The sequence below is a fragment of the Periplaneta americana genome, chromosome 3 (genome assembly GCF_040183065.1).
Source record: "Periplaneta americana isolate PAMFEO1 chromosome 3, P.americana_PAMFEO1_priV1, whole genome shotgun sequence".
NCBI classification, from domain to species: domain Eukaryota; kingdom Metazoa; phylum Arthropoda; class Insecta; order Blattodea; family Blattidae; genus Periplaneta; species Periplaneta americana.
The window spans coordinates 30,234,580-30,262,366 of record NC_091119.1 but is presented as its reverse complement, the minus strand read 5'-3'; the positions used below and the strand labels follow the sequence as shown (position 1 = coordinate 30,262,366).

The 27,787-nt window shown below is 35.3% G+C and overlaps 1 protein-coding gene across 2 annotated transcripts in view; it reads right to left on the bottom strand.

Moving 5' to 3' along the window:
* LOC138695885 (orexin receptor type 2-like) overlaps window positions 1-27,787 on the bottom strand; it is a 502,682-nt gene that overhangs the window by 19,161 nt on the left and 455,734 nt on the right. Inside the window, exon 6 of one of the 2 annotated variants that reach the window (XM_069820228.1) lies at window positions 22,225-23,169. The exons of the other annotated variant lie outside the window; for it this stretch is intronic. Within the exon in view, the coding sequence (XP_069676329.1) occupies window positions 22,898-23,169 (272 nt within the window). The 3' untranslated portion in view covers window positions 22,225-22,897. Of the gene's footprint in view, window positions 1-22,224; window positions 23,170-27,787 lie in introns of those variants that run through there. 2 annotated transcript variants of the gene reach the window in all.

Here is a 27,787-nt window from a genome sequence, read left to right as displayed (position 1 = left end):
TACTCTTTGAACTCAATTCAGAAACGCTGCCAACTTGCTGATACTTGCTCAACGTTTTCCAAATAAACTATATATAAATTTAAATTCAAGCTTAATTTATCCAATTTATTAATAATAATGTGAATTTATATTAATATGCAGCAAGGAAATGATTCCAGTGTAAAAGCCTCACAATGTCCTATTGCATGTAATTGGGAGTAAAATATTTTCTTTCTTAGCATTTGTGCACCAATGGTCCCAATAATGCTTGAGGAACAATGAAAGAGTATTACTTTGAAATAATCAGTACCTACTACGTGAAATGAAATATTGTGTTCGTTTTTCGTTTCCAAATTACTGCAATATTTATATTTTCTTCAAATACTGTATACAAATCGTGTAAATAAATGATTCTTTACAAACGACTGCATTGTGAATTGTAACTGAGTAAGTCTATTGTTTCTTGTGTCACAATTATTGTCAAATATAGACACTGACAATAATTGTGTTTTTTCCTTCTGCTAAGTATGTTTATAATGTCCAAATGTCAATTTAATCGAAGTGCAGAATAGATTCTGTACACCCCTCCCGCTAAGAACTGGTAAGAGCAACACGTGAATGACGCAATCTGCACAGACCGGCGTTCCGCGCATATACACTGCACTTTCAGTGTCTGATTTCTGACATGCCTGGTCTAAGATGATATGGTGGATAGTGTGAATAACAATTTTGGAATTCTTGGGGGAGAAAGTGAAGGACACTGGCTGGGGGCGATGAAGAATGAAGAAGATCCTAGGGAAAAGTCAAGGCCATACAGAACTAATGAGCGATGTTGTTGTTGTTGTAGGAGGTGAGATCGTCTGTGTACAGAAGAGCAGTATTATTTGTTGAGAGCTACTTTCCAGGGTCACGAAGCTTTTATATGTAATTCGCAATTACGAATAGACTGTAGATGTGGTGGGAAGAGTGTTGTGAAAGATCTCTAGCATCGTAACTGACACAAAGAGCAATTTTAATACCAGTAACACAAATAACAATTTCAATACCAGAACCTAGGCACATAGGCTACATATACAATAACATTAGTGCCTTTTTTTCCAACATAGAATTGAATTGTTTTTTACTTCCTTGCGTCTTGTAGCTTGTATTGGAAGCTAGTTGTTCTGTGTGTCACTTGTTTTTTTAGCAGTACTTATTCCTGTACAAACTTATGTGGAAGATTGTTTTGCTATAATAAACAAACGATCAATAATATAAGACACAAAATTAAGCACTAATTCTAGATGTCAGAATTTTGTACATAATTTTTTTAAATTTTACAGGATCTGAATCACTTACAAGTTTCTATTTTTTTTTTCATACTATTTTATTCAACTGGGTAATATAATATAAATATTTAAATCTGTTTCTAAGGTTTTCAGTTATTTCGTGAGTATTTTACGGTAACGGTATATTAAATTTAAAAGATTAATGGCCACTTTTTCCAAGTATTGGTAGAAAATTTAACGACTGTTAAACTCTAAACATTTTGTTAATTAATAAAATTGTATGTTTTCAACACCAGTTTGGTTTAACAGACTGTTAACAGTTTGTTAATTTTAAATGTAGGATTTCGGGCAGTTAACTCGTTTAACAGTTAGTTAAATATGGTCGATGTCCCCACAGCTGTTCGAACAGAAGTTGCGAAATTAATATTTTGTGTCTCTCTGTAGGGAATGTTTAGCGTATGACTGGCAATATAACATTTAAAAAATACTTTGGACTGTTTAAATACATCAGTGTTATTTTATTTCTTTCGTATTTCGTATCCATAATAGCAATGAGGAAATATAACCTTACTTTGTAATTATTATTCAGCACGTCACCTACAACTTTCATTTGTCAACTGTTTGTTTATGGGGCGTGGCCTACTATAACAGGTTGTCATTTTATGCAAGTTTCATGACTCACTCTATAATATAGAATTTAAAGATTAATTTTAGCCAATAAAAAATTGTCTTACATGTGTAGAATCATTACCAACTGCTGTTGAGTAGTTAAAATAGTGCTAACAGACGTTATAGTTAAGTGTTGGTTATCTTAAACAAAATTATGTTTAGCAAATGGAAAATACATTAACAAAGCGTTAAAAATAAACAGACTGTTAATTTAACATTCGTTAAGCAAAATTATACATTACTTGGACAAACTGGACATTAATTTTTAATTTTTAAACAGCCGTTACTCTTTTAATAATAATAATAATAATAGTAATAATAATAATAATAATAATAATAATAATAATAATGGTTTATTTAACCTGGGAGAGTTAAGGCCATACGGTCTTCTCTAACACCCAACCAGGAGTTAAACTGGGTTACAAAAACACTACAAATTTACGAAGTACACTACAATTTTACGCACAAAACTGAATAAGATAAGATAATAATAATGTAATATAAACAAAAAGTAAGTAAAAATCAGACATAATATATAACATACAAAAAGAAAGGAAAATGCATAATAAAATGTGAACAGCAGGTCAAAATAAATGAGACAAACAAAGTATAATTGTATGCGATAGATTTAAAAATGGATTACTATGTGAAAAAGCGGCTGAAGTGCATATTTTTATAATAATACAAAAGTAAAGAACTTTCAACTATTCAAAAGGTTTACAAACGATGAAAGGCCAACATTTAACAACAGCTCAATTAAATTACTCAATAATTATCAATTTGTACACACATACTTCTAAATTTTTTAATTAATATTTGTATGGACACTTGCTCTAAAAACGTTGTTTGATATGTATTAAAGGTGATTGCATTTTGTTCGTAGATTTGCTACACTCGGTCTAAATATTTCGTTTCACAAATATCTGTATTTGTAAAATAACATAACACTTTTAACACTTCTATCATACATTTAAATCTGCCTAGCATTAAATGGATCGATATATCTACTGTACGTTACTCAGGAGAAGACGAGCGGAAAGAATGTGACCTTCTTGACTATCGCTGTTGATTATTATAAACATCACTCAGATAAGCATCCCAGTAGCCAGGTTATTACTCGTGCAGGAAACATGAGTAACAATGCGTATGGAAATTAAAGCTAAGTTGAACAGAAGGAGACCTAATGTTTCCGCTTACTGCAGTACAAATATTGATTATTATAAACATCGCTCAGATAAGCATCCCAGTAGCCAGGTTATTACTCGTGCAGGAAACATGAGTAACAATGCGTATGGAAATTAAAGCTAAGTTGAACAGAAGGAGACCTAATGTTTCCGCTTACTGCAGTACAAATATTGATTATTATAAACATGGCTCAGATAAGCATCCCAGTAGCCAGGTTATTACTCGTGCATGAAACATGAGTAACAATGCGTATGGAAATTAAAGCTAAGTTGAACAGAAGGAGACCTAATGTTTCCGCTTACTGCAGTACAAATATTGATTATTATAAACATCGCTCAGATAAGCATCCCAGTAGCCAGGTTATTACTCGTGCATGAAACATGAGTAACAATGCGTATGGAAATTAAAGCTAAGTTGAACAGAAGGAGACCTAATGTTTCCGCTTACTGCAGTACAAATATTGATTATTATAAACATGGCTCAGATAAGCATCCCAGTAGCCAGGTTATTACTCGTGCAGGAAACATGAGTAACAATGCGTATGGAAATTAAAGCTAAGTTGAACAGAAGGAGACCTAATGTTTCCGCTTACTGCAGTACAAATATTGATTATTATAAACATCGCTCAGATAAGCATCCCAGTAGCCAGGTTATTACTCGTGCAGGAAACATGAGTAACAATGCGTATGGAAATTAAAGCTGAGTTGAACAGAAGGAGACCTAATGTTTCCGCTTACTGCAGTACAAATATTGATTATTATAAACATGGCTCAGATAAGCATCCCAGTAGCCAGGTTATTACTCGTGCATGAAACATGAGTAACAATGCGTATGGAAATTAAAGCTAAGTTGAACAGAAGGAGACCTAATGTTTCCGCTTACTGCAGTACAAATATTGATTATTATAAACATCGCTCAGATAAGCATCCCAGTAGCCAGGTTATTACTCGTGCAGGAAACATGAGTAACAATGCGTATGGAAATTAAAGCTAAGTTGAACAGAAGGAGACCTAATGTTTCCGCTTACTGCAGTACAAATATTGATTATTATAAACATCGCTCAGATAAGCATCCCAGTAGCCAGGTTATTACTCGTGCAGGAAACATGAGTAACAATGCGTATGGAAATTAAAGCTAAGTTGAACAGAAGGAGACCTAATGTTTCCGCTTACTGCAGTACAAATATTGATTATTATAAACATCGCTCAGATAAGCATCCCAGTAGCCAGGTTATTACTCGTGCAGGAAACATGAGTAACAATGCGTATGGAAATTAAAGCTAAGTTGAACAGAAGGAGACCTAATGTTTCCGCTTACTGCAGTACAAATATTGATTATTATAAACATCGCTCAGATAAGCATCCCAGTAGCCAGGTTATTACTCGTGCAGGAAACATGAGTAACAATGCGTATGGAAATTAAAGCTAAGTTGAACAGAAGGAGACCTAATGTTTCCGCTTACTGCAGTACAAATATTGATTATTATAAACATCGCTCAGATAAGCATCCCAGTAGCCAGGTTATTACTCGTGCAGGAAACATGAGTAACAATGCGTATGGAAATTAAAGCTAAGTTGAACAGAAGGAGACCTAATGTTTCCGCTTACTGCAGTACAAATATTGATTATTATAAACATCGCTCAGATAAGCATCCCAGTAGCCAGGTTATTACTCGTGCAGGAAACATGAGTAACAATGCGTATGGAAATTAAAGCTAAGTTGAACAGAAGGAGACCTAATGTTTCCGCTTACTGCAGTACAAATATTGATTATTATAAACATCGCTCAGATAAGCATTCCAGTAGCCAGGTTATTACTCGTGCAGGAAACATGAGTAACAATGCGTATAGAAATTAAAGCTAAGTTGAACAGAAGGAAACCTAATGTTTCCGCTTACTGCAGTACAAATATTGATTATTATAAACATCGCTCAGATAAGCATCCCAGTAGCCAGGTTATTACTCGTGCAGGAAACATGAGTAACAATGCGTATGGAAATTAAAGCTAAGTTGAACAGAAGGAGACCTAATGTTTCCGCTTACTGCAGTACAAATATTGATTATTATAAACATCGCTCAGATAAGCATCCCAGTAGCCAGGTTATTACTCGTGCAGGAAACATGAGTAACAATGCGTATGGAAATTAAAGCTAAGTTGAACAGAAGGAGACCTAATGTTTCCGCTTACTGCAGTACAAATATTGCACGTGTTGTAGTACGTTATCTGTTCACATCCCTTCCTCCTCAGTCCGCTCTCGTCTTCTCCTGAGTCACCGACAGTAGAAAAGTATTTGAAAGCCCGTAGGAGAATGGTATCATAGCCTAGTCAGCTAGAGAGAGAGACAAACTTGCAACCTCTTCCAGTTTGGTGTGATTATCATTCGAATTTATAGCGTCCAGCACCGGATTAAGAAAACATATGAAGAACATAGAAATATTCCTACTAAATGAAGTGATCGTAGTAATTACACTGTTCTAAAAAAAATGAAATTCATTTTTCTGGGTATAACATTCTTGATTAAGATGGAAATTTACCTCCTGAATTCAAATCTGTAATAAGTTTCTCTGTGTCACGCATAGTTTTCAAGTTATATGCAATTTCATTTTTAAAATAATTTTAGTTTCCACGCTATGTATTTATGTAGGCAAAATATGTAACTATTAATATTTTAGTCACTTACAAAATTATTTACAAACATTTTATGCACTATAAAACAAAAAATAAATACAAGCCTCAATATAATAATTATATTATATGGAAAAACGTATTTAAGGTTAGAAAATATGAACAAAATACACTTTTCCCTAAGAATTTAGATATCTTATCTTTTTCTCCTGTGTTCAATTTTGCAGTCTCTAGTAATGTTCCAGCAGTAGTCAGCAAGAATCGCAGGCATCCATTTCCCTTCATACCGCTTTTCCATGGATATTATATCTTTATGGAACCTTTCACCATGTTCGTCGGAGACATCACTGCAGCTCTCAGGAAAATGATGTAGATGAGAATCTTGAAATTACACTTTTAAAGACATGTGACATCCTAGATCCCTATATGCATTTATCATTTGTTGAACCAATTGTTCGAAGTCGTTAACTCTTTTTCTTCCCAGAAAATTTTGCGTTACATTCTTGAAACAAGACCACTCTCTTCTTTCTTTTGGTGCAAGGCATTGTTCAAAATCTGAATCTTTCTGAAGTCTCTACTTTGGGGACTCACAAACACGCCCTCTTTTATTTTTGCTGCAGAAAAACGAAGAAACGTTTTTGAAAGGTACATAAATCCTCTTCCAGATGTGTTCATGGCCTTAACAAATTGTTTAATAAGGCCTAGCATGATTTGACTGTATTTTGAGGCATCTGTAAAAGTCTCCACTCCTGTGGCTCGTATTTGAAGTTCAAAGTATTCATTAGGTCACAAACATCATTGTAGAATGTCATTATGAGTTAAATTGTGCATATGCAGAAACAATATTTCATGTAAAAACACAATACTCACTTCCTCTAACAAGAATTTCAGGTTAAACTCAAGATTTCTCTCTCTCTGTTAGAATCTGTCTATTTTACTTCTATGATTTAGGAGGTTTCTGCGAAAGAGAAATATGTAAAGTTTTACATATTTTATATACCACAGATGTCGGAATATTATGGTTAAAAATGAATATTTACTCACATGTAAGGAATGTCTCCATCATCTAAATAATGCCAGTTTAACTCAATTTTAAATCCTGTGACAACGACTTGCTTATTAACATAAAATTTTACTAGCAACAGGAATGCCACAATTTGAAAATGAAAACCAATGAAGAACAAAATTAACTGTAGCCAACTGTTTTTAAGCAAAGTTCACCATCTTTATCACAAACTTAAAATGTAAGTTAAATGAGACGTATATTGTCGTATAACTAAAAATCTGTGCCTGATAGCGAATTTCTGTTTTCAGATTTGAATTTGCCATATAAAAATCCTTTGGAATCACATATTTTCATATGAGAAAAATGACCCTTGTAGAACAGTGTTATTGTACGGTAACTTATTAATTTGCAATCCTATACAGAATAAGTAAATACAGAATAGTTGCTCAAGAAATAAACTTTATTTTGTGACATCATTACAAACTGTACTTTTACATAAAAGACAATAACATCCACATATCCAGTCTGAGCAAGATGATGTATACAATGCAGTGAGATTGGGAAGAGTTCATCAGAAGTGATAACGCAGGAAAAGGTAAGGAACGCACAAATACGTCTTTTAGTATTGGATTTTTCCAACTACACTTTTCTTTGCTGGTAGTTGATTTCCTCTTTTTTATATATGAGCGTACAATTTCCCCAAGTTCTACAATACATATGTAACATGATACATAATTACAAAGACATTATAAACATCTGTGGCGAATATAAAACATGATGCAATTCTCAAACAATTAGGGGAAGTCATACAAGAATACCAACAGTTGAAGAGTAGAAATACCTAGTAAGCTAATCTGGAAGTAACAAAATTTATGGACAGCTTGTTAAAATATTTTAAGTTTTTCTTGTAAAGGATTTGAGAAAAATATCCCGATTCAAATATATGTTTAATTCTTTGTAACTGAGCACTATTAATTGAGTTTCTTTCTAGTTCAGGGAGATACAACTCACTTTTTTTTATTGTTTCAACAATACAGAATGTCATATATCAATATTTGTATGTCAACAATACAATAAGACTGGTCCGGGCTTTTAAACGAGGATTTATGAATGGGAGAAATATAAACTTACGTGTACTTATATTTCATTTCCATTCACTTTCCGCCATTATAATTGGAAACCACAACACTGGACTTACATACATAATTAATTCACGATACACAGAGTGTAAATTGCATACGTGTTAAAATTTCAGTGTCCAATAAAGTTGATGAAAATTGACTTCTTCTCCTCTTCTCAGTTCTAAATGTATTGCAGGCTACTATACTGGGTGTTCATTTCAAAGTGTGTCATGACGTCACTGTTGTTGGGTCACCGATTTGAAGCGAGTTTCAGCTTATATGTTAGAGAAGTTGCCTATTATTTAAGGCGTTCTTCAATCTGAACTTGAGAACGTGTACGGTATAAGTTGAACGTCGTAGCAACAGATGGCGGTCTGTACGGTCTGTGTGCTACCATAACCTCTTTCGAACTGTGTTTTGCGCCGGCAAGTCGTACGCAGGGTATGTGTTATCATCGGTTGCGTACGGTAACATTCCACAACACAAATCCGTGTCCATGTTGACCGTCGAAGTTAATGTCAACAAATACGTAAGTAATCGTCTTAACCCTCTCCCCATATCCCGACAGTACGTATTTCCAAACAGTTCACATTCCTGCCACTACCGGCGTTACCGTACGTATCGGTAAGTACTCTTCAGAATGAACGCCGTACTTGCTAGGCAATTTCTCTGCCTCTTAGATTATACATCTCTGCGGAAGTGTAGAAAGATTGAATTCTCTAGGCTCATCGGCTAGCCACATGACGGCATACAGCGAGCCATGACACATTTTGAACTGAACACCCAGTATTTAGTTTATGAGAGAAAAGTCATTCTAAGCTCTTTGTATCCTTTATGTACAAAATAACACAGATCCTTGAGTGGTAGGTTGTCATCCTGTCCAGATTCAACATAATAGTTTCCATATAAAAAGTCTCAGAACTAAGAAATTGATCCCCTCCCCCCTCCAAGAAAAATGATCTCAGGGAACCAAGCGAACATGTTTAAACGTGAAAATGTTTTTTGATAGTCGGACACAAAACTGTAATATATTCGACAAGAGAACGGGGTCCTTCCGCCCAACAATAATTTAAAAGATTTAAATAATTGATTAAATGGCGATCTTACTCGTGTTAATTATGTAAGCATGTGCTGCTTACAGCTGTTTCAGTGCTACTTGACACCATCCTCAGAGCCTACTAGATCTCGGCACTATCTCAACTTCGCTGCTTGTTGTGTGGGTGCGTTCGTGTGATGAAGAGTTGTGTCAAATAGTGTGTGTGTTCTGAAATTGATCTGTGTGTTGAGAATTTGATTAGGGTGTGTTTTAGTGTGTCTGTATATTTCATATTGTTCTAGTGTGTTGAGTTTTTGGTTTTTGGGTTGTATATGTAGGATTTCCATGTCTGTATTTATGTTATTGTATGTGTGGTTGGCATTAGTTATGTGTTCGGGATATGTAGATGTATTGTGTCCTCTGGTTATTGCTTTAATGTGTTCTTTGTATCGAGTTTGGAATGATCTGCCTGTATGTTTGCCGCTCTTTGGCAAGGACGTCCGGGATCTAGCGAAGAGACAGTGACTAGTTAAATTTTCCACAGAGATGGATCGGACGCACAGGACGTGACGACATGGTTACGTTCTGTGATGTCGCATAGAGAAACGTAACCATGTCATTCAGGTACTACCATATGGTGGTAGATGAAAGAAATGCTCTGTCCGATAATACCCGATGTCCGATACTACCCGACTCTCCCCTACTATGTTCTGGTCACGAGACATAATCATATACTTTTTTTAGCAAAATGTATAAACAGAAAAGAAGGAAATGTTGATAAAATAAGGTAGACACCATTAGATTAATTATTTTTGCAATGACTTTAAACGTACCAATTCCACATTTTTGAGTTAGAACTCAATAATTTCAAACTGTGAAGCTACAGAACGTATACAGTTTACACTTTGTGTATTTCGGTGAATTTATAATTGAATACATATTATAATATGTCAAGCTCCGTGAAATACATTGATGAGGTTTGATCGAAAAATGAGGATCAAGTACTGAACGATTGTTAGAATGGAGCCATCACACAAATTCCTCAATGTCAAGTCACATTTATTTTCCAATCAATGATCCAGTCATTTAGGTATAGCATTAAATTGATGCTCCGTAGAGTGTATATATCATTTGCAAATACTTGGTCACAATATCATGCTTAATTAGCACAAGCCATTTCATATTCAATCCTAGGCTACAGGTTTCTGACATGTAATTTGTCCAATACATTATATTTTGCCACATTTATCAGTTCTTCCTTTAAACATGAGTTTATTTTCAGGCCTTCTTGTTTACAGTTGTTTTTCTTCACAGTCAATTCAATTTTAGACACAAATACTATTACTGGTAAATTAAATGAATAGAATTATACAGGGTGTAACTAAAATGTATGTCAAAACTTTAGGGGCATATTGTTATCATATAGAGATTGAAAAAATATTTTTTGGACATTCGTCTGAAACGTTTTATTTCCTTGTTACAGCCCTTTTTCTACAACTCTGCTTACATTGTATGGTGCGGTACATTATGTAATAAATATAGCATAACACACAGAAATTTGTCTTACAGAAAATGCTCAAAGAGGCTCCTGTTAGCATTGATACATGCATCAACTAGCCGACGCATCGAATCTCGGATGCGCTACTGTATTCTTGAAAAATGTTGTACTGTCTCGTCTTTGAAAATATGGGCTCGAAGATTCTTTTCATCTTGCACTGGATTTCCATACATAAGCTATTTTAAGGAGTTAGGTACACCTTACAGCAGTACAATTTTTGGAAATATTCAACTTTTTTTTTCCTCCATTACTCTATCTTGTACAAAAATGAAAATTGGTATGTGTAAAACACTGTCCTTCTGCTATATGAAAAAAAAAATTATAATTTAAGAAAAAATTATTTATATACATATTTTTTCAAAATTAAAAACGCTGGCAGTTCGCTGTGCAGTGATTAAGCGTTTCCCTCATACCTCATAACCTTGTTAACTTTTGGGCCCCCAAATAATTTGTTTTTTTTTTTTTTCAAAATATTTATATTTGGTTGAGTTGTTACAGCTATGAGCTCTCTAATACAAAAAATTGCACCAACTCTTTGAAATCCATTCCTGAATATCTATTGCTTAATACATTTTCAGCAATAAAATAAAAGAGAGAGAACATGAAAAAGTTAACAAGGTTATGAGATATGAGGGAAACGCTTAATCACTGCACAGCGAACCGCCACCGTTTTGAATTTTGAAAAAAAAAAAATGTGTATATAAATAATTTTTTTTTTAATCGTAAAAATATTTTTTTCATATAACAGAAGGACAGTGTTTTACACATACTAGTTTTTCATTATTGTATAAGATACAGTAATGGAAGAAAAAGTGTTGAATATTTCCAAAAATTTACTGCTGTAAGTTGCACCTAACCCCTTAAAGGACCTCACGAATAAAAATCTAGTGGGTTTAAGTTCGGAGAGCGCAGAGGCCAAGGAACTGATCCATCTCTACCTACGGAAACTTTGATTTATAAATCGACGAACATTGCTGTCGTATTGCTAATGGCACATGGCGTAACAGAACAAGCAAGGTGTACTGTAAGAACACTTGGGGTCTTTCTCTGTTGAACCTGAATGGAAGGACATGAGTCTCCCAAAAGTCACCAACAATGCCCGGCCCAAACATTGACATTTCCATATTGGTATACTATTTTGTCCCCCAGAATGTACTGAATCATACAATGTAAGAAGGATTTTAGAAAAATAGCCGTAAAATGGAAATAAAGCGTTTTCGGATCAATGTTCAAATAACATTTTTTTCATCCTTTATATGAGCGGAATGTGATCCTAAAATGTTGACATACATTTTGATTACATTCTGTAGGCCTATATAAATAGATAGGGGTATCGTAATAGTAGGTTGTATCCACAGTTCGGCTTTCCAATTCAAAATTTTATAAGTCTGTTCTCCTTCAGTGAAGAGAATACTGGCCAGCATGCTTCGATCTCACATAAATATTTATTCTGAGCTTCAAAATCCTTTATAAGGACTGAGAACTTGAGCATTTTATTGCAGAATTAAACCTACCTATATTGTGTGAAACCGAGAAAATTTTAAGTTTAAAGCTTAATAGAAAATTAGTGTTAAATATACTACGCATGCCTTGTTTTTATATTGTACGTGGATATATAATCTGTCCGACTTTATATCTTTTGAAATATAAATCTGTCATCAGAATAATGACACTATTTATTCAATAATACGGGAATATTATTTTAAACAAAAATTCTGCTCTGTATCCAGTGAGGAAAGTGAGACGGTATGCGCCGATATGGAGTACCGCCACTGGTTTCTGTGGCCAGAAAACATACCGTTAGTGAAAAAATGACATACCGTCACTGAAAAAATATGATCCGTAAAAATTTGTTTATACATTTCTTCACAGCAAAGAGTACTATCTATTTGCTTCGTAAATCTAAACCACAGCCTTCTGGAACTGAATTCCACGTGTATTTAGACAGGCTTATTTGATAAGTCAACTACTGGAATACTTACAAGGGTAGTATTTTAGTATAGAAGGCTGTGGAATGTAGCTAGTAGTGGCCATTGTTGCCAACTTAGTGACTATGTCATTTTTATTGTTGTTGCACTTTTTATTAATAATTAAGTAAGGCACTTTGAAGCTTCAACATTATTTTAAATGATAGAACTCAATGCACATTGCAAAATAATCTAGTAAGTAACTTGAAATTATTTTATTAAAACATTTAATGTATTGCGTAAGCTTCAAAGATTCTCGTTACTGACTGCACGAAACAATTTATTGTATATATCATGTACTAATGTGTATGATGTAAGGGAGAGGGTATGCCTTTTTTAAATCGAGATATGTCAGGCGAAAATCTTAAGGTAGCATACCGCCTCTGGTTTTTTCGCACTCCCCTCACTGCCTGTATCAGTGATAAACCGACATGTATACAGAATAACCAGTTTTGGAAATAGAACTACACTTGTATTGTTTGAATACTTTCATTTTTGTTCCGGTTTCCAAGTGCACAGTATAGTCCGCGTCACCGTTTTTGGCGTGTTAAATAAGTAATGGGAACGTTACATTTGTGTTTTACATTTGCCGCAGTCAGTCTGACAACTGTGTTTGGCAAATGGCTGATGTGACGTGTATAGGAAGTGCTGCACTAGCAACATGCTCACAAACTGGACATTATATATCTAGAATAGACACCAAAAACGCTGGCGCCAGCTGAGGGGTCTGTGATAAGAGAAATAATGAAGAGCATGCAATATATTTTTTCTTCATATAAAGTGACATTCCCAAATTAGTCCCAGCTCATAACACATCTTGCACCATTATTCACTCAAAGTGTATGGTACGTTCATAATTTATCACTTTAATATTGGGAAAGTCGCGATTACAAATCAAACCAGTGGTCGCACAGGTCTGTAATTGCTCTCGATGCCGAGATATTGCTGAGAGGTCGCGTGGCACTGCTAATTTTGTACGCAACTTCGGCCCTCATGCCCGTAGTGAGGGGAGGTGGTATTTCCTGATTAGAATACATTTTGACCACATATACGACAGCAATAACAGATTCTGACAATCTTAAAATCAAATAACAAACATTTTCAACAATGAGTATGTAAGTGGTCTCTTTTTGAATGAATTTAGTGGCTTCGGACGCTACAAATTGTAAATCTGTATATCATTACTAGACAGTGGATGCGCGATGACTTAAGGAAAAGTGAAGTTGTTTCGTATCAGAGTGTATGGCACGTGCCGCGCCGTCCGTCTTTTGTGTACCTGGCGAGTACAGCAGCGAACAAAACGAAGGAACCCCGATGTGTTCATAGTGACATTGCAACGCAATGTGTGCAGTTGTGTTATCCTGCTCAAGTGTTTAGTACGCGTTGGATATGTTGTGCTGATCCATTCATAATGTCTAAACGTTAAATTTGCTCAGAGATACGAAATGCAATTAAGAAGTATGAGAGTGACATTTGAAGTATTAATGAAGACAATATCATGTGTAATGTATGTGAAACTGAAATAAAGACCACAACAACTCAGGCTATAGAGAAACATTGCAACAGTACATCGCACAGGAAATGCGTTGAAATGAAATCTGAGGAACCATCTACATCATCATCATCATCATCATCATCATCATCATCATCATTAACGACACGTGCAACATGATGCTCAGTACAAATATTCCTCTAAAGAAATTGAGTGATCCCCATTTTAGAGGTTTTCTTCAGAAATTCTCTCGATACAAGAACTGTTTAAGCGATAGGCGAAGACGATTCAGCTTCGACAACTTACGAGAATATGTCGTCGTTTACTGCAACGCTGGTAATTGCATCAATGATGACGAGGACTGAACTTGCAAGGTATGCACTACAGTACGTTATTTTTCTTTTCCGTCTGACTGTACGGAGATACAGTAGCATGTTGACGTCGTCTGTTTACGTTCAAAACCTGTTCAGCCAATGGTCTCAATGAAAAAAAAAATTAACGTATGAAGAGTCCACTGCAAGAATGATGTACGTCATTTGGAATACATTTTGCAGGAGAAGCAATTGAAAGTTTGAAATGCTTAGCGCTCAAAGCTTAACTGTGATTTTCCGATCATTACTGGACAATGACTATCAGTGTTAATGCCATATAACTCTCTATGTAGATTCTATATGTCTTAAGCTATGCATTGACAGCCTTGGTTCATTTTCGACAAGAAAGTGACACCCATCATTCTTGCAGTGGACTATTCATATAGTAAATGTGCACCTACATTCAACGATAAGTCATCCCGCATCCACTATCCATTACATTTTGAGGCAATATGCACAAAAGTAAATTGATTCCTAATTTAAAATTACATTTTTCAATTTTTATAGCTTAGATAATGTTATAACGTAATTTGTATGATATATTTTTAAATACTAAGAATTGTTAAAGAAATTTCCAATATTTAATAACTGGACAATCTGCTCATTCTTTAACACAAAATATATCCTTTAGTTCTATTGCTGTAGCGGTCAAGGATACTTTAATTTTTAAAAGCCTTTCGTATATATATAAACACTAGAATCTAGAATTTAAAATTAAATTAAGGTATGGGTTATGTATCACTATAATAGACCATTAGGAACTCATGATAGTAGGTAACTTACTGTCATTAGATGAAAAAGTGTGCACAAATATGATTTTTATTGACTTTAATAAATAGAATTATCGAAAATCTTTCAGTATGGACGCACTCTAAAGCTGGTGCACAACATTTCTTCAATGAAATCTAAGAAAATTTCGCTGGATTACAAACTTTTAGACTTTAAATACCCCCTCCTACTGAAAACTGACAAAAATGAACATTCACCTCTCTTCTTCTACATATTTCATGAATTCTTTAAGTGTCAGAAGCGAAACAATAGCAAATGAAAGTTTTATAAGGTTCCACTCCTTTAGAGTCATTGTTCACAAAAGTTTTCCACGAAGCATAAGTTCCTTTTTTCTTTGGACATTAATACAATGTTTTAAAGATAAATTTTTGTGGCGACTAGGATACAAGTTTACAAAGAATGAAGCGTAGTGAGCCATGAAGAAGAATCCCAGTATGGTTTGGTCAAGTCATTAATAGCTTTAGGAAAATGTTTCGTCAAACACGGACTGGAACATGATTATTAATCCTTCGGTACCATTCTATGAAAAGTATTTCGTATTCTTCTAGCTAAATTAATTAAAATGTGTCATTATTAGTGGCATTTTTTCTTTGTGCAACATCAGGTCAGTGTTAAGGATATTCATTCCAGTCCCAAGGTAAATTATCTTTACTGGTCTTGGTTCTTCCGCAGATCAGTACTTTAAAATAGACCACGGCATTATAATAATTGCTATATGTTATACTATTGCTCGTGCACACCAAATAATCCATGGATCGCACATGATTATGGAATGAGGCATTGTTGAAGCGCCACTGCTAAGGACTTGACAAGATTGTTACGCACTTGACAGGACCTGGCTTGAGTATGCCTGAGCAACATGTCGCATACAGAAAAGTAAACATGTTATTCAGCTACTACCATCTGGTGGTAGATGAAAGAAACGTACTGTCCGATATTACCCCATGTCCGATACTAACCAACTCTCCCCTATATTGAAATGTACTGACAAGGGAAGGGTTTCTGCTCGAACAGGAATTTCGTATCCAAAATTTGTACACAGGCCCATCTTTACATCTCTGTACAGCTCCCAGAAGCATTAATTTGTGTAATGTGTGGTTTGTCTGTTAGAGCACTGTACAAGTTGAGGGGTGGGGAGAGCACTGCACAAGTTAAGGGGATGGGACACTTACCCGTAAGCCTAGCCTAGCCTAGAAGCTAGTGCGAGTGGTAAAATGTCTAGAGCCCATTTAAGAACATTTTTCTCCAACGTTCTGTCTGAAAATATTGCAGCTAATCAAAAGTGTACGTTGTTGTGTGAGTAATTGAATGCGCACAAGGACGCAACATTAATAAATTAATCATTCCAAGGCTAGGATATGGAATGTGTGATCATTCCACCTAAAAAAACTAATTATATCCATCTACCGCCTGAAATTGCCTTCTTCTTAGGGTCATTTTTTCCACACAACGCTATTTGTTTCTTCTGTCGCTTGATTTCCTCCTTTTCGTCTAACATATTTATAAAGGGGTGGACGATAGAATTTCACTTTTTTCTCCTCTCCTTTCTCTGTTAACGATTTTTCTCTGCAGGACATCAGATACAGGGGAGACTTTAGCTATGGCCTTCTGGAAGTCTGTAGATCTAGACGTCGAAGGAACAGCCATGTCAACCTCTGGATTTTTCGGAAGTGTCGGTGATGACTCTGGCAAAGAGTCTACATTGAAATCTGAAGACTCTGCTGAAGGTTTGCCATGTTCACCTCCCTCTGCCACTTTTCTTGTGTTTGACGCTGGTAGGAAATCCAGTTCTGAAAAAATATTCCTGTTGAAGGGATATATCCCTGTACATTGGAATCCTGACTTTGCCAATTCCATCCTGAATATTTTGGTGAACGCAGTTCCCACCAATCCCGTAGATGTCTTTGTCAGTGATTTTCAATCCCAGTTTTCCATACTTGCTCATCCATCTTCACAAGCTGCATTGTATGCAGATTTGGGAGGACTCATGACTGCACGATCCAGAGGTTGGGGTTTGTGTGTTGTATGTCGGGGAAGGCTCAACATATGGACGTGATGCTTTTTGGCAAGAAGAATAGCTTAAAGAGCTTTGTGTGTACTATGGCCATTTAAGATGAGCAGAACTGGAGTTTGCTCTGTAGGATTTACTCTCTCAATGAAAGACTTTAGCCATTTAATAAATCCTGAAACCGAAACCCAGCCGCTTTCTTGAGCATCAAAAATGCTACCATCTGGCGCATCTTTCATCAGCCGTGGATTCATTCGAATCCTCGGAAATACAAATAAAGGCGGGATGAATTTGTCACCAGCAGCATTGATGCAAAGCATTACTGTGATATTCCTGCCCCGTTCACCTGATGTTAGATTGCTTACTTGTTTTTTCCCCTTAATGGACAACACTTTCTGAGAATTTGAATGTACAACACCGATACCCGTCTCGTCGCATTGAATATCTTATTTGGAGGGAATGAGTACTTATCCATAAGTTCTTCTAAATTTGTCAAAAAACATCTACTTGCTCCTTGTTAAAGCCTTGAGCTCTCTGCAGGCTTGTTGACTGGGCACAACGGAAAGAAAATTCGGGATGCCGCTTTATAAATCCCCGATAAAACTTGTTCCCTGCAGTTTTCTTTATTTTATTGAATCGGTGGCAATTTGAAATGCTCAGCCAGAGCATAGGCTAGCTTTAAGAATTCAGTTTTATTTACAGGCAAGAAACAGCTATCAAGATATTTGAGATACGAAACAAGTTCGCCCTCTAGTTCATCATCAAAGGTTTGTTTAAACCTTCCCATTGAGGATGCAATTTGAATGCATTTCCCCTTTTTAAGAGCGCATACACGGTCACTCAAAGTGCTTCTAGGGACAGAGAAGCGACCAACTGCTTCTCTCAGAGTCAATTTTCCTGCCATCATACCATCAACAACCTTTTTCATGTTTTTTTCATCCCATTTTCCTTTCTTGCTTGCTGCCATCTTGACAATAATCCCTGAAATGTACAATAAGTTTACTACAGTTGTTACGAGACTTTCTGCATGACCGGTATTAGGAACAGACATCGTGACCGGCACTAGGGCAAGAAAGGGGTTATAAAGATAATGACAAATGAATTATATATAACAAAATTTTTCGTAATGTAAGCACATTAAATCATTGCTGAGGTATGTTAAGTATATAATAAAATATAATAGATAAGAACAACTCACCCAAACACAATCAGTTATGGTCCAAACGTTAACAGCGTAATACAAAAACCAAGTGGTGCTCACTTCACAAAGGTTTCCTCCACACTGGCGAGGCAAACACTGAACCCTAAGCGAGGAACCAAGTTCCTTTGTCACCGGCTGCCTCCTCATAACGGGTTGCTTCTCCTATCTAGCTTATAAATGTGTAACTACCTGGTGACCGGTATTATGGTCTGACCGATAATAGGGCAACCTCCCCTATAAACATACCTACATGTAATGATTTACTTATATAGCCTAAGTATACCTAGCGTGTGATAAGATGGATTGAAAGTAATAAAACTCCAAGAAACAAATTACATAACTTTTTGTTCCTGCATACTTTATTGATTGTATATTTCTGTACAATTATTTAGAAAATTGCATAAATATTTCGCAATTTGCACAACCATAATTTTTTATTTGTGAATTTTTGCGACAATTATTTATTTTATAGCACAAACCCTGGTTAGATGTGATAGAATGTATTAAGTAAGGTGTACTGAAATGTATTGACTTAGATGACATGAGTTAGTTATGTTTAACTGTAGAGTTAGTATGTTGGGATGTACTGAGTTAGATTTGTTAAAATTTACTGAGCTAGGAGTATTGAAATGTCGAGTTATGCATTTTCAAATGGACTGAGTTAGCTGTGTTAAAAGCTACTAAGTTAGGTGTGTTACAGTACAGAGTTAGGTGTGTTGAAATGCAGAGTTCGGTATGCTGGAAAATACTGAGATGTGTTAGAAGGTAATGTATTAAGTGTGTTGAAATATAGCGTTAGATGTGATGAAAAATGTACTAAGTTAAGTGTGTTGGAATGTACTGAGCTAGTTTTGTTGAAATGTAGTGTTAGGTATGTTAGATGCGATAGAATTTACTACGTAAGGTGTGTTGAAATGTATTGAGTTAGATGACATGAGTTAGGTGTGTTGAAATGTACAGTTAGGGATGTTGGAATGTACTCAGATTTGTTAGAATTTACTGGGCTACGAGCGTTGAAATGTTGAGTTAGGTGTGTTAGAATTTACTGAGTTAGGTGGTTTGCAATGCAAAGTTAGGTATGTTGAAATGAAGAGTTCGGTGTGTTGGAATGTCCCGATTACAGAGTTAGATGTATTGGTTTGGAATGTATGGACTTAGATGTGTTGAGATGTAGAGTTAAGAGTGTTGGAACATACTGAGTTAGATGTTTTTGAATTTACTGAGTTAAGTGTGTTGCATTATACTGAATTAAATTTGTTGGAATCTACTAAGTTAGGTAACTTGGAATTTAATGTTGTTGGTAGATTTTAATAAGATATATCGCGTTCCCGGTTAGCGAGTTCCTTGTTGCCAAGGAGGGACTTTGGCGAAACTAGTATTGTGAAATTGCACTGATAGTTCACAGGACTCATATCCTTCCATTTGCTGGTACAAATGAATTAATTTTTTATCTCTCAAGTTATAATAAAAGGCCATTACTTCTCAAAAAGAATTTCGAGTCAAACTGTAAACTGAAACATAATTTTCATGTTTTCGAACTACATTAAAATTCTGTCATAATACTCAGGTTGTGAAGGATCGTCTACTTTGTTGAATCCGTTATGGTTTTTCCAAACAACTGCTGGACGCAGAAACCTCTCTTTCGAGCTACTTTGCTATGTCCATTATGTATCATATAGTCAGATTATGGGCAAATGAAACAAATAAACGAAGTCATTTGAAATAATTATAAGTCCAAATAGACATTGGAGTTCTTAGTTGACCGCCGTTATACGTACAATTTAAAGAGGTAGCGCGAGGTGAAGGCCTCGTCTAGTTGTATGAACTATGCAGGCATTTTGGCTCAAAAAGTACGGGAACTTTCAGATATTGAGCAACATTAACATGATGACGGATTAGTAGTTGCGAAATGTCGAAGATGTCTTAACACAAGGTTTAAAACTCAGAATTCTTCTTCTGAACATAGTCACCGTCAAGTCTGAAACCTCATACATAATGACCATTAGTTACTCGATCATGTCTTTGGATGTCATTTATCCGCCATTATGACACTATATTTACAGTTTCCATTGTCATGATCGTATCGCCCATATGGAAAAGTCGACCACTCCGCTGGGTGAATCATGCTGGTCTATACAAGTATACAGAGAATGCAGGGTGACAAGTTATGTAATATCATTCATTTCAGGGAGTTATTCTTTGAGATATTCAAACAGAAACGTTTAATACAATTCAGATCGTTTTTGTTTCCTTTCACGAGACAAAAATTGTTTTATATGAAACATTTCACAGCGTGTTTTGGGAAAGTCATTGGTTGAATTCCTAACATGCTAAGTCAATTTAAGACAGCAGTTTATTATAATAATAAAATATTGAAATAATTTTTGTTCTTTAAATGTGCAGAAATTTGATTCGAACAAATGTAACTTTTTGTTCTGCAAAGGAATCTTTCAATGTAACATTTATCCGAATCAAATTTCTGCACATTTAAAGGACAAAAACTAAAATTCTTTCAATCATTTATTATCATAATACATTATACACTTTTATGCCTGTTTTAGGTTAGGATATAATATATAATGTGTTTCGTTTGTGCCATTTTCATTTTAATCTGTGTGTTCTTTTGAGAGTGCTTGGATCTAATCATAGGTGCCAGGAGGCTGAAACCTACAAAGTAGGACTTGTTTTACACAGCACGTACGGTCAGAAGACCCGTGCATTGGATTTAAGAGAAAATTCTGATAATATAGTAAATTAACAAAAATTATTTATTTATTTTGGTTGTTTTTGTAATGATTAAGGCAATAATATATTTAATATTCATTTGATTTGTTAAAACTTTTAGATATTTATTGACAGCTTACTGTGTTTTATTTATTGATTTACTTTTATTATGTACTCATGGATGTAATTGAGGGGTTTGCCGGAAAAAGGGCGTATACGTTAATGTGGTGAATTGAGATACATGCAATCTAAGATTTTAAAACGCACCTGAATAAAATGTTATACACGCACGCAGCCCTGTCCTGCAGGTATGTACAGTACAATCAAAACAAAATTTCGCTACTATAATTATTCACTACATTTTAAACCGTTTTCCCGAAGAAGGGCGTATAGGTATATCCGCTCTCTTAAACTGGCTGAGCATATTGTGAATTAAATCAATGGCTTTCCCAAAACACGCTATGAAATGTTTCATGTAAAACAATTTTTATCTCGAAAAGGAAGCAAAAAACGAGCAAAACTGTATTAAAAGTTTTTGTTTGGAATATCCCAAACAATAACCCCCTGAAATTAATGGCATTACCTACTGGTCATTCTGTATACAGTAAGCAATATTGCCAAGTCTTAGGCTATATTGCCATGATCATAGCCACAGTAAACAACCCCGACACGGAATTGTAATACAGAGTTAAAAATGCAAAGTTTTTTTTCAATTCAGTCACTATTGAGACCTGAAAATAATGTTAAATGACCATCTAATTGCAGAAATATGTCCTAATAGTTCTTCGACTTAGTTTAGAGTTTAAATTACGACTTTCACTTTTCATAAAATCTGAATACCAATTAGACAACCGAACACTGTGGTAATATTCTAAACTCGTAGGCCGTCAGCATACTGCATCAATCATTCTGTCTCGGACAGATGGATGTGACGGTGTTTACAAGCAAATTGAATCAGATATTCGTCTCGGGATATTCGTCCGATGCAGTATGCTGCAGCCTCATAAGAATGCGCGTAATCACCGTCACATCGAACGGCCCGAGACAAAACCGTCCTGTCCGAGACAGAATATCCGATGCGGTATGCTATAGCCTCATAAGAATGCGTATAACCACCGATACATCAAACGGTCCGAGACAAAACCGTCCTGTCCGAGACAGAATATCCGATGGGGTATGCTGCAGCCTCATAAGAATGCGTATAACCACCGACACATCGAACGGTCCGAGACAAAGCCGTCCTGTCCGAGACAGAATATCCGATGCGGTATGCTGCAGCCTCATAAGAATATGTGTACTCACCAACACATCGAACGGTCCGAGACAAAATCGTCCTGTCTGATGCAATACCTACCGGTCTTGTGATTACATCATTCCCCTTCCTGTTTGTGCCCGCTCACGAACATATAAAAGACAGTGTCCGTGGCCTATTTTAAAGACGAAACAGAAGACCTGATCTTTTGAATGAGTAGAGTAAGTGTTCCGAGTTTTGCAGGGTGGACGTTTATCTTAATTAACAAACTTGACCACGGTGTCTTGGTGACACGTATGACGAAGGCCACATAGAAGACAGAAGAGAATATCCACGCGACAAATTCGGACTAAGGAAATACCCACAAGTACAAGACCTGAAATCTTGCACTGGTATTTAGTATAATACTAATCAGTCCTCTAACCGATTTTACAGTGATAGAAATTGATATATCGTCCTTGAAGAACAGGGTATTCCAGACTGGTTCTGAGTGTGTAGGTGTGTCTATCTATGCGTAGTGCAGCGTCCCGACGCCGGCCGCCGCGGAGTGCACAGTGGCCGGCTGTCCCTGCGACGCCCACGTCACCCGACGCTGCTTGCTGCTGTAGTCCACACTGCTCCCGCTGGAGGGCACCAGCAGTCTATGTCAGAGTCGACTGCTCGACGCCTCGTTGTTGTTGGTCAGGTGACGGCGTCCATGGTGGCGGATAGAGGAGGTTGTGGAGCTGGGTAGGAAGCAGTCCCCGCGGATGGACGTGGACCCCGGGGGGACCGTGGTGGTCATGGGGTACTCGCTGGCGGTGGACACGTGGTACTTCTCGCGGTTGTTGAAGTGATGGGATTGGAGAGAAGAGGACGTGTCGTGGGATAGGCAACGGCATTGGAGAAATGTGCGTTTGAATTCGCGGCGGAATTTGCCTGTTGGAGAAAAACTCCTGTAAGAGACTTCAACAGCAAGAAATAACACGGCAGGGGAGTTCCACTTCTCTCTTCTCGAGTGTAAGGCACGTACGAGAATCGCTGCATAAATAAAATAAAAGTAACGCATCTTGATTTTAAAAGTGGAGAAGTATATGCGTTATAAAGGATGCACCATTCACTTTGATTACTCTTTCAGCACAGAATACTTGCATTCTATTTTCTTCAAGCTTGTGAAAAGGGTACACATTCTCTACAAATGTGGAAATATGTGTTAAACATGATGCTTAATGAAGCATTTTGACAATGTATGCAGAAGGGCAAAATGGATATTATCGGTGGAAGATACTATGTCCGCGAATTTCTAAATATATGCAAGCACAACGGTAATCAGAGATTTTGTTATTAAAATTGACTACAACATAATATCAAACACAATGTTAGTAAGTTAGTTATTAAAGAGGGCCAAATGTGTGATAAAAGTGATTATAAGTAGAGATTTGTTATTAGAAATGGACAAAATGGTTGACACACACAACACTAACTGCAAATTTTGTTCTGAAACTATCCACAATGTGTAGGAAACACAATAAATTATCAACAGGATATTGATATAGCAAATCATCATAATGTGTTAAGAAATTAAGGCTAAGCAGGGATTTCCCCTATCCTCAAAATGGATTAAAAGTAGAATATTAACTGTAAAAATTGTCATTGTTCGCAAATGATCAAAATACAGTATATGAGAAGCACAGTAAGTACTGATTGAACATTTGCTAATTAAAATGACTAAAATATGACAAATATAATCATAACCAATAATTTTACTGCAAATGGCGAAGTTGCACAAAAACTAAGTAGAGATCCTGTTATTGTCTAGTAAGAATCGGAAAGCATGAAGGGCACAATGCTAACTAGGGAGCTTTCATTATATGAGGACAAAAATATACGAAAAATACAATACTAACTGCAAATATTGCCACTATCTGAGAAGGGTAAAATGCATAAAAACCATAATGCTAATTGGGGTTTCTGTCATTAACTGAGAAGGACTAAAATGCATGAAAACCTAATGCCAATGGTGGATTTTGTTATTGTCTGAGAAGTACCAAAATAGATTAAGCAATGTTAACTGAAGATTTTGTCATTGTTGGAGAAAGACTAAAATAGATAAAAAAGAATGCTAAATAGGGATTTTGTCATTGTCTGAGTAGGCTAAAATTACATCAAAAATACACTGCTAACAGAAGATTTTTTCGTTATCTGAGAAAGGTCATAATACATGGAAAACAAAATGTTAACTTGGAATTATATACTTGTTTGAGAAGGGCAAAAATGCATAAACAGAACGTTGTTACCTGGAGATTTTGTCGTTATCTGAGAAAGGTCATAATACATGAAAAACAAACTGTTAATTTGGAATTATACATATACTTATTTGAGAAGGGCAAAAATGCATAAACAAAACGCTGCTACCTGGAGATTTCGTTATCTGAGAAAGGTCATAATATATGAAAAACAAACTGTTAATTTGGAATGATATACTTTTTTGAGAAGGGCAAAAATGCATAAACAAAACGGTCATAATACATGAAAAACAAAATGTTAGCTTGGAATTATATACTTGTTTGAGAAGGGCAAAAATGCATAAACAAAACGCTGCTACCTGGAGATTTTGTCGTTATCTGAGAAAGGTCATAATACATGAAAAACAAAATGTTAACTTGGAATCATATACTTGTTTGAGAAGGGCAAAAATGAATAAACAAAACGCTGCTACCTGGAGATTTTGTTATCTGAGAAAAGTAATGAAAAACAAACTGTTAATTTGGAATTATATACTTCTTTGAGAAGGGCAAAAATGCATAAACAAAACGCTGCTACCTGGAGATTTTGTTATTGTACAAGAAGGGAAAAAAATTGTGAACAATACAATGCTAACTGAAGTTTTTTCGTTGAATGAGAAGGCCAAAAAAAAAAAAAAAAAATTGCTATCCAAGGATTTGTCCTGTTTGAGAGAGTAACTTAGCAGCAATTTTTTTTATAGAATACTTCATAATGTATGTGAAAAGTACAAATACTAACCTGGTATTTGTTATTGAGATAGGTCAAAATGTATGACACATATTTCTAAACAAGGACTATCGCAATCATCTGCACACGGTTAGAACATGTAATAAACACATGTTTTTATGGAATTTTGACATTGCTGTAACTGGTCAAAGTGTCAGGATGTTATCACTATTTTGCGAAACAAAAATTATTGAAACAAATACTGATTTTTTTAGCAGTTGGTTGAAGTACTTTAAATTATTATATTCTAGGAATATTATTTTTACTTTTACAACATTCATAAAAAAATCTAGTGCATGATAAAACTAAAAGTGTTATGGAATTTTGTTGCTTTTATACCTTAAAAATATGTAAGGTTAATACATTGCTCACAGAAGGCTAAAATGTGTGTCAAATACGACAGTGTTTAGGGATAGACCTCTTGACTTTGTAAATGATCAACGTATATACAATGTTACACAATTCATTATTTTGACGTTGTCTTCAACAGATGAATAAATTAAAGAAAAAAACATTAATTCTATTCAAGAATGTTTATGACTTCAAACAGCAGAAATCTCCCGAAGAGCATGAATCTTGTACATGTATAAATGAGAACCAATATTCATTTAAACACCTTGAGGATAAGAGAGTTGTGTGAAAAGACATCATTGCAAGAATTATGGTTTTATCTAGAAACAGCCAAAAATGTGACAAAATAATGGTTATTTATGCTCTTGTCATAATTTTGAGGCAGTCAAAATATGTGGTAATCACCATTTCTTGTTAAGGTTAGTACATCATGTGCAAACGACCAAAATATAGATCAAACATTATAAATTGCTAAAATAGTTTTTCTCTCTGCAAGACTACTTAGAGCTAAAGAGTGAATCATTGTTATTCATTTACTTATTTTCCGGGATATAAATTGTTTTTTTTCTCTGCAACACTATTTAGATCTAGAGAGTGAATCATTGTTATTCATTTACTTATTTTTCGGGATATAAATTGTAAGCTATAACAAATCAAAGGTACAACAAATGTTTATATTACCTCTGAAAGTGAATGTATGAAATGTTTTTTCGGATATTTCCTAAAATCTGAATGTTAATGTGTAAAGTAATTATGACAATTTGTATCAGGAATTAATAATTTTACAAATATTTACCGTAAAAAGTCCGCAATAGAGCTAAAAACTGTTTACATACAGATTTCCAAGTACAATTACGTACCAAGATTAATATTTTGCTTTCGTTTTTGACAGTTTCTGTCAATAATGTGTGCGTCTACGTTAGTATTTGTGCCTAGAAACAAATGAGGAAACAGTTAGAATGAAATATCTGCGAATTTTGTAGTTTATTTTAATATGAGAGTAATTACTGTATATCCTTTGCAGTTACAATTGAAGGGTTCAGAGCCATAGTGGGTCAAGCCCCACTTATTAAAAACGGAGAAAGCAAGGGTTAAAGTTAGGTAAATACCATAGTTTAATGAAGATTGACATATCATTTAATTTCAATGTGGAAACTTTATAGTACTTGCTATATGTTTCGTTAACTTATAGTCATCACTTAATTTTAACCCTTGTTTTCTCCGTTTTTAATAAATGGCGCTTGGCCCACTATGGCTCTGAACCCTTCAATTACGAAAATTTGCAAGTAAACTTAAAAGACAAACGAAATTGCTACAGATCCATGCTTTGAAAAGTATTCTCCTAGCAGATACTTTAATCTTATAGTTAATATTACGATCAGAATTTCATAATTTACAGTTTGTGTAGGCCTACTACTTTAGATAGAAATTGTAAGACTTTAATTTTAGTGTGATTTTAAACATTACGTTCCTATGTTTATTTACAGGCGTTTCAAAAACAATACGTAATCAAGACAATTAGCTTTTGTTTCATTTATGCAGTGATTATGTACCTTATTAGTTAAAATTACGTCATGTGGAACATGAGACTATCCGAAGTTGTCGACAACAAGAAGTGGTGGAAATTGATAACAACGTGCAGTCACTAAATTGGTACAGGTATTACAAACACACATTCTACACAAAACAGAAAACAGACAATAAAGCTATTAACATGCATTTTATGTCTTTCCGTTGTATCTTAATTAGGTTTTTGGAATTTGTTATACAGGATGTAACAAAATTATATTAAATATTTGTACAAAAGTTTTAGAGGAGGAAAACACTTTTTTACGACGCTTTATCAACATCTCAGGTTGTTCAGCGTTCGAATGAGATGAAGATGATGACAGTGAAATTAGTCCGGGGTCCAGCACCGAAAATTACCTAGCATTTGCTCATATTGGGTTGAGGGAAAACTCCGGAAAAAACCTCAACCAAGTAACTTGCCCCGATCGGGTCACCTGGTTTCGCGGTCAGACAGGAAAATACTTATAAAACATTCTAAGAATGTATATTTTTTAGAAATAGTGTTCAAGTTTGATACATTGTGAAAGCTGGAGTCGTCTGGTTGTATTACATTCGACGTCAGTGTGATGTTCTCTGCGTTTTTTCAGTGAAATTTCTTTAGGCAGGAGAATCGAATGCTGTGACA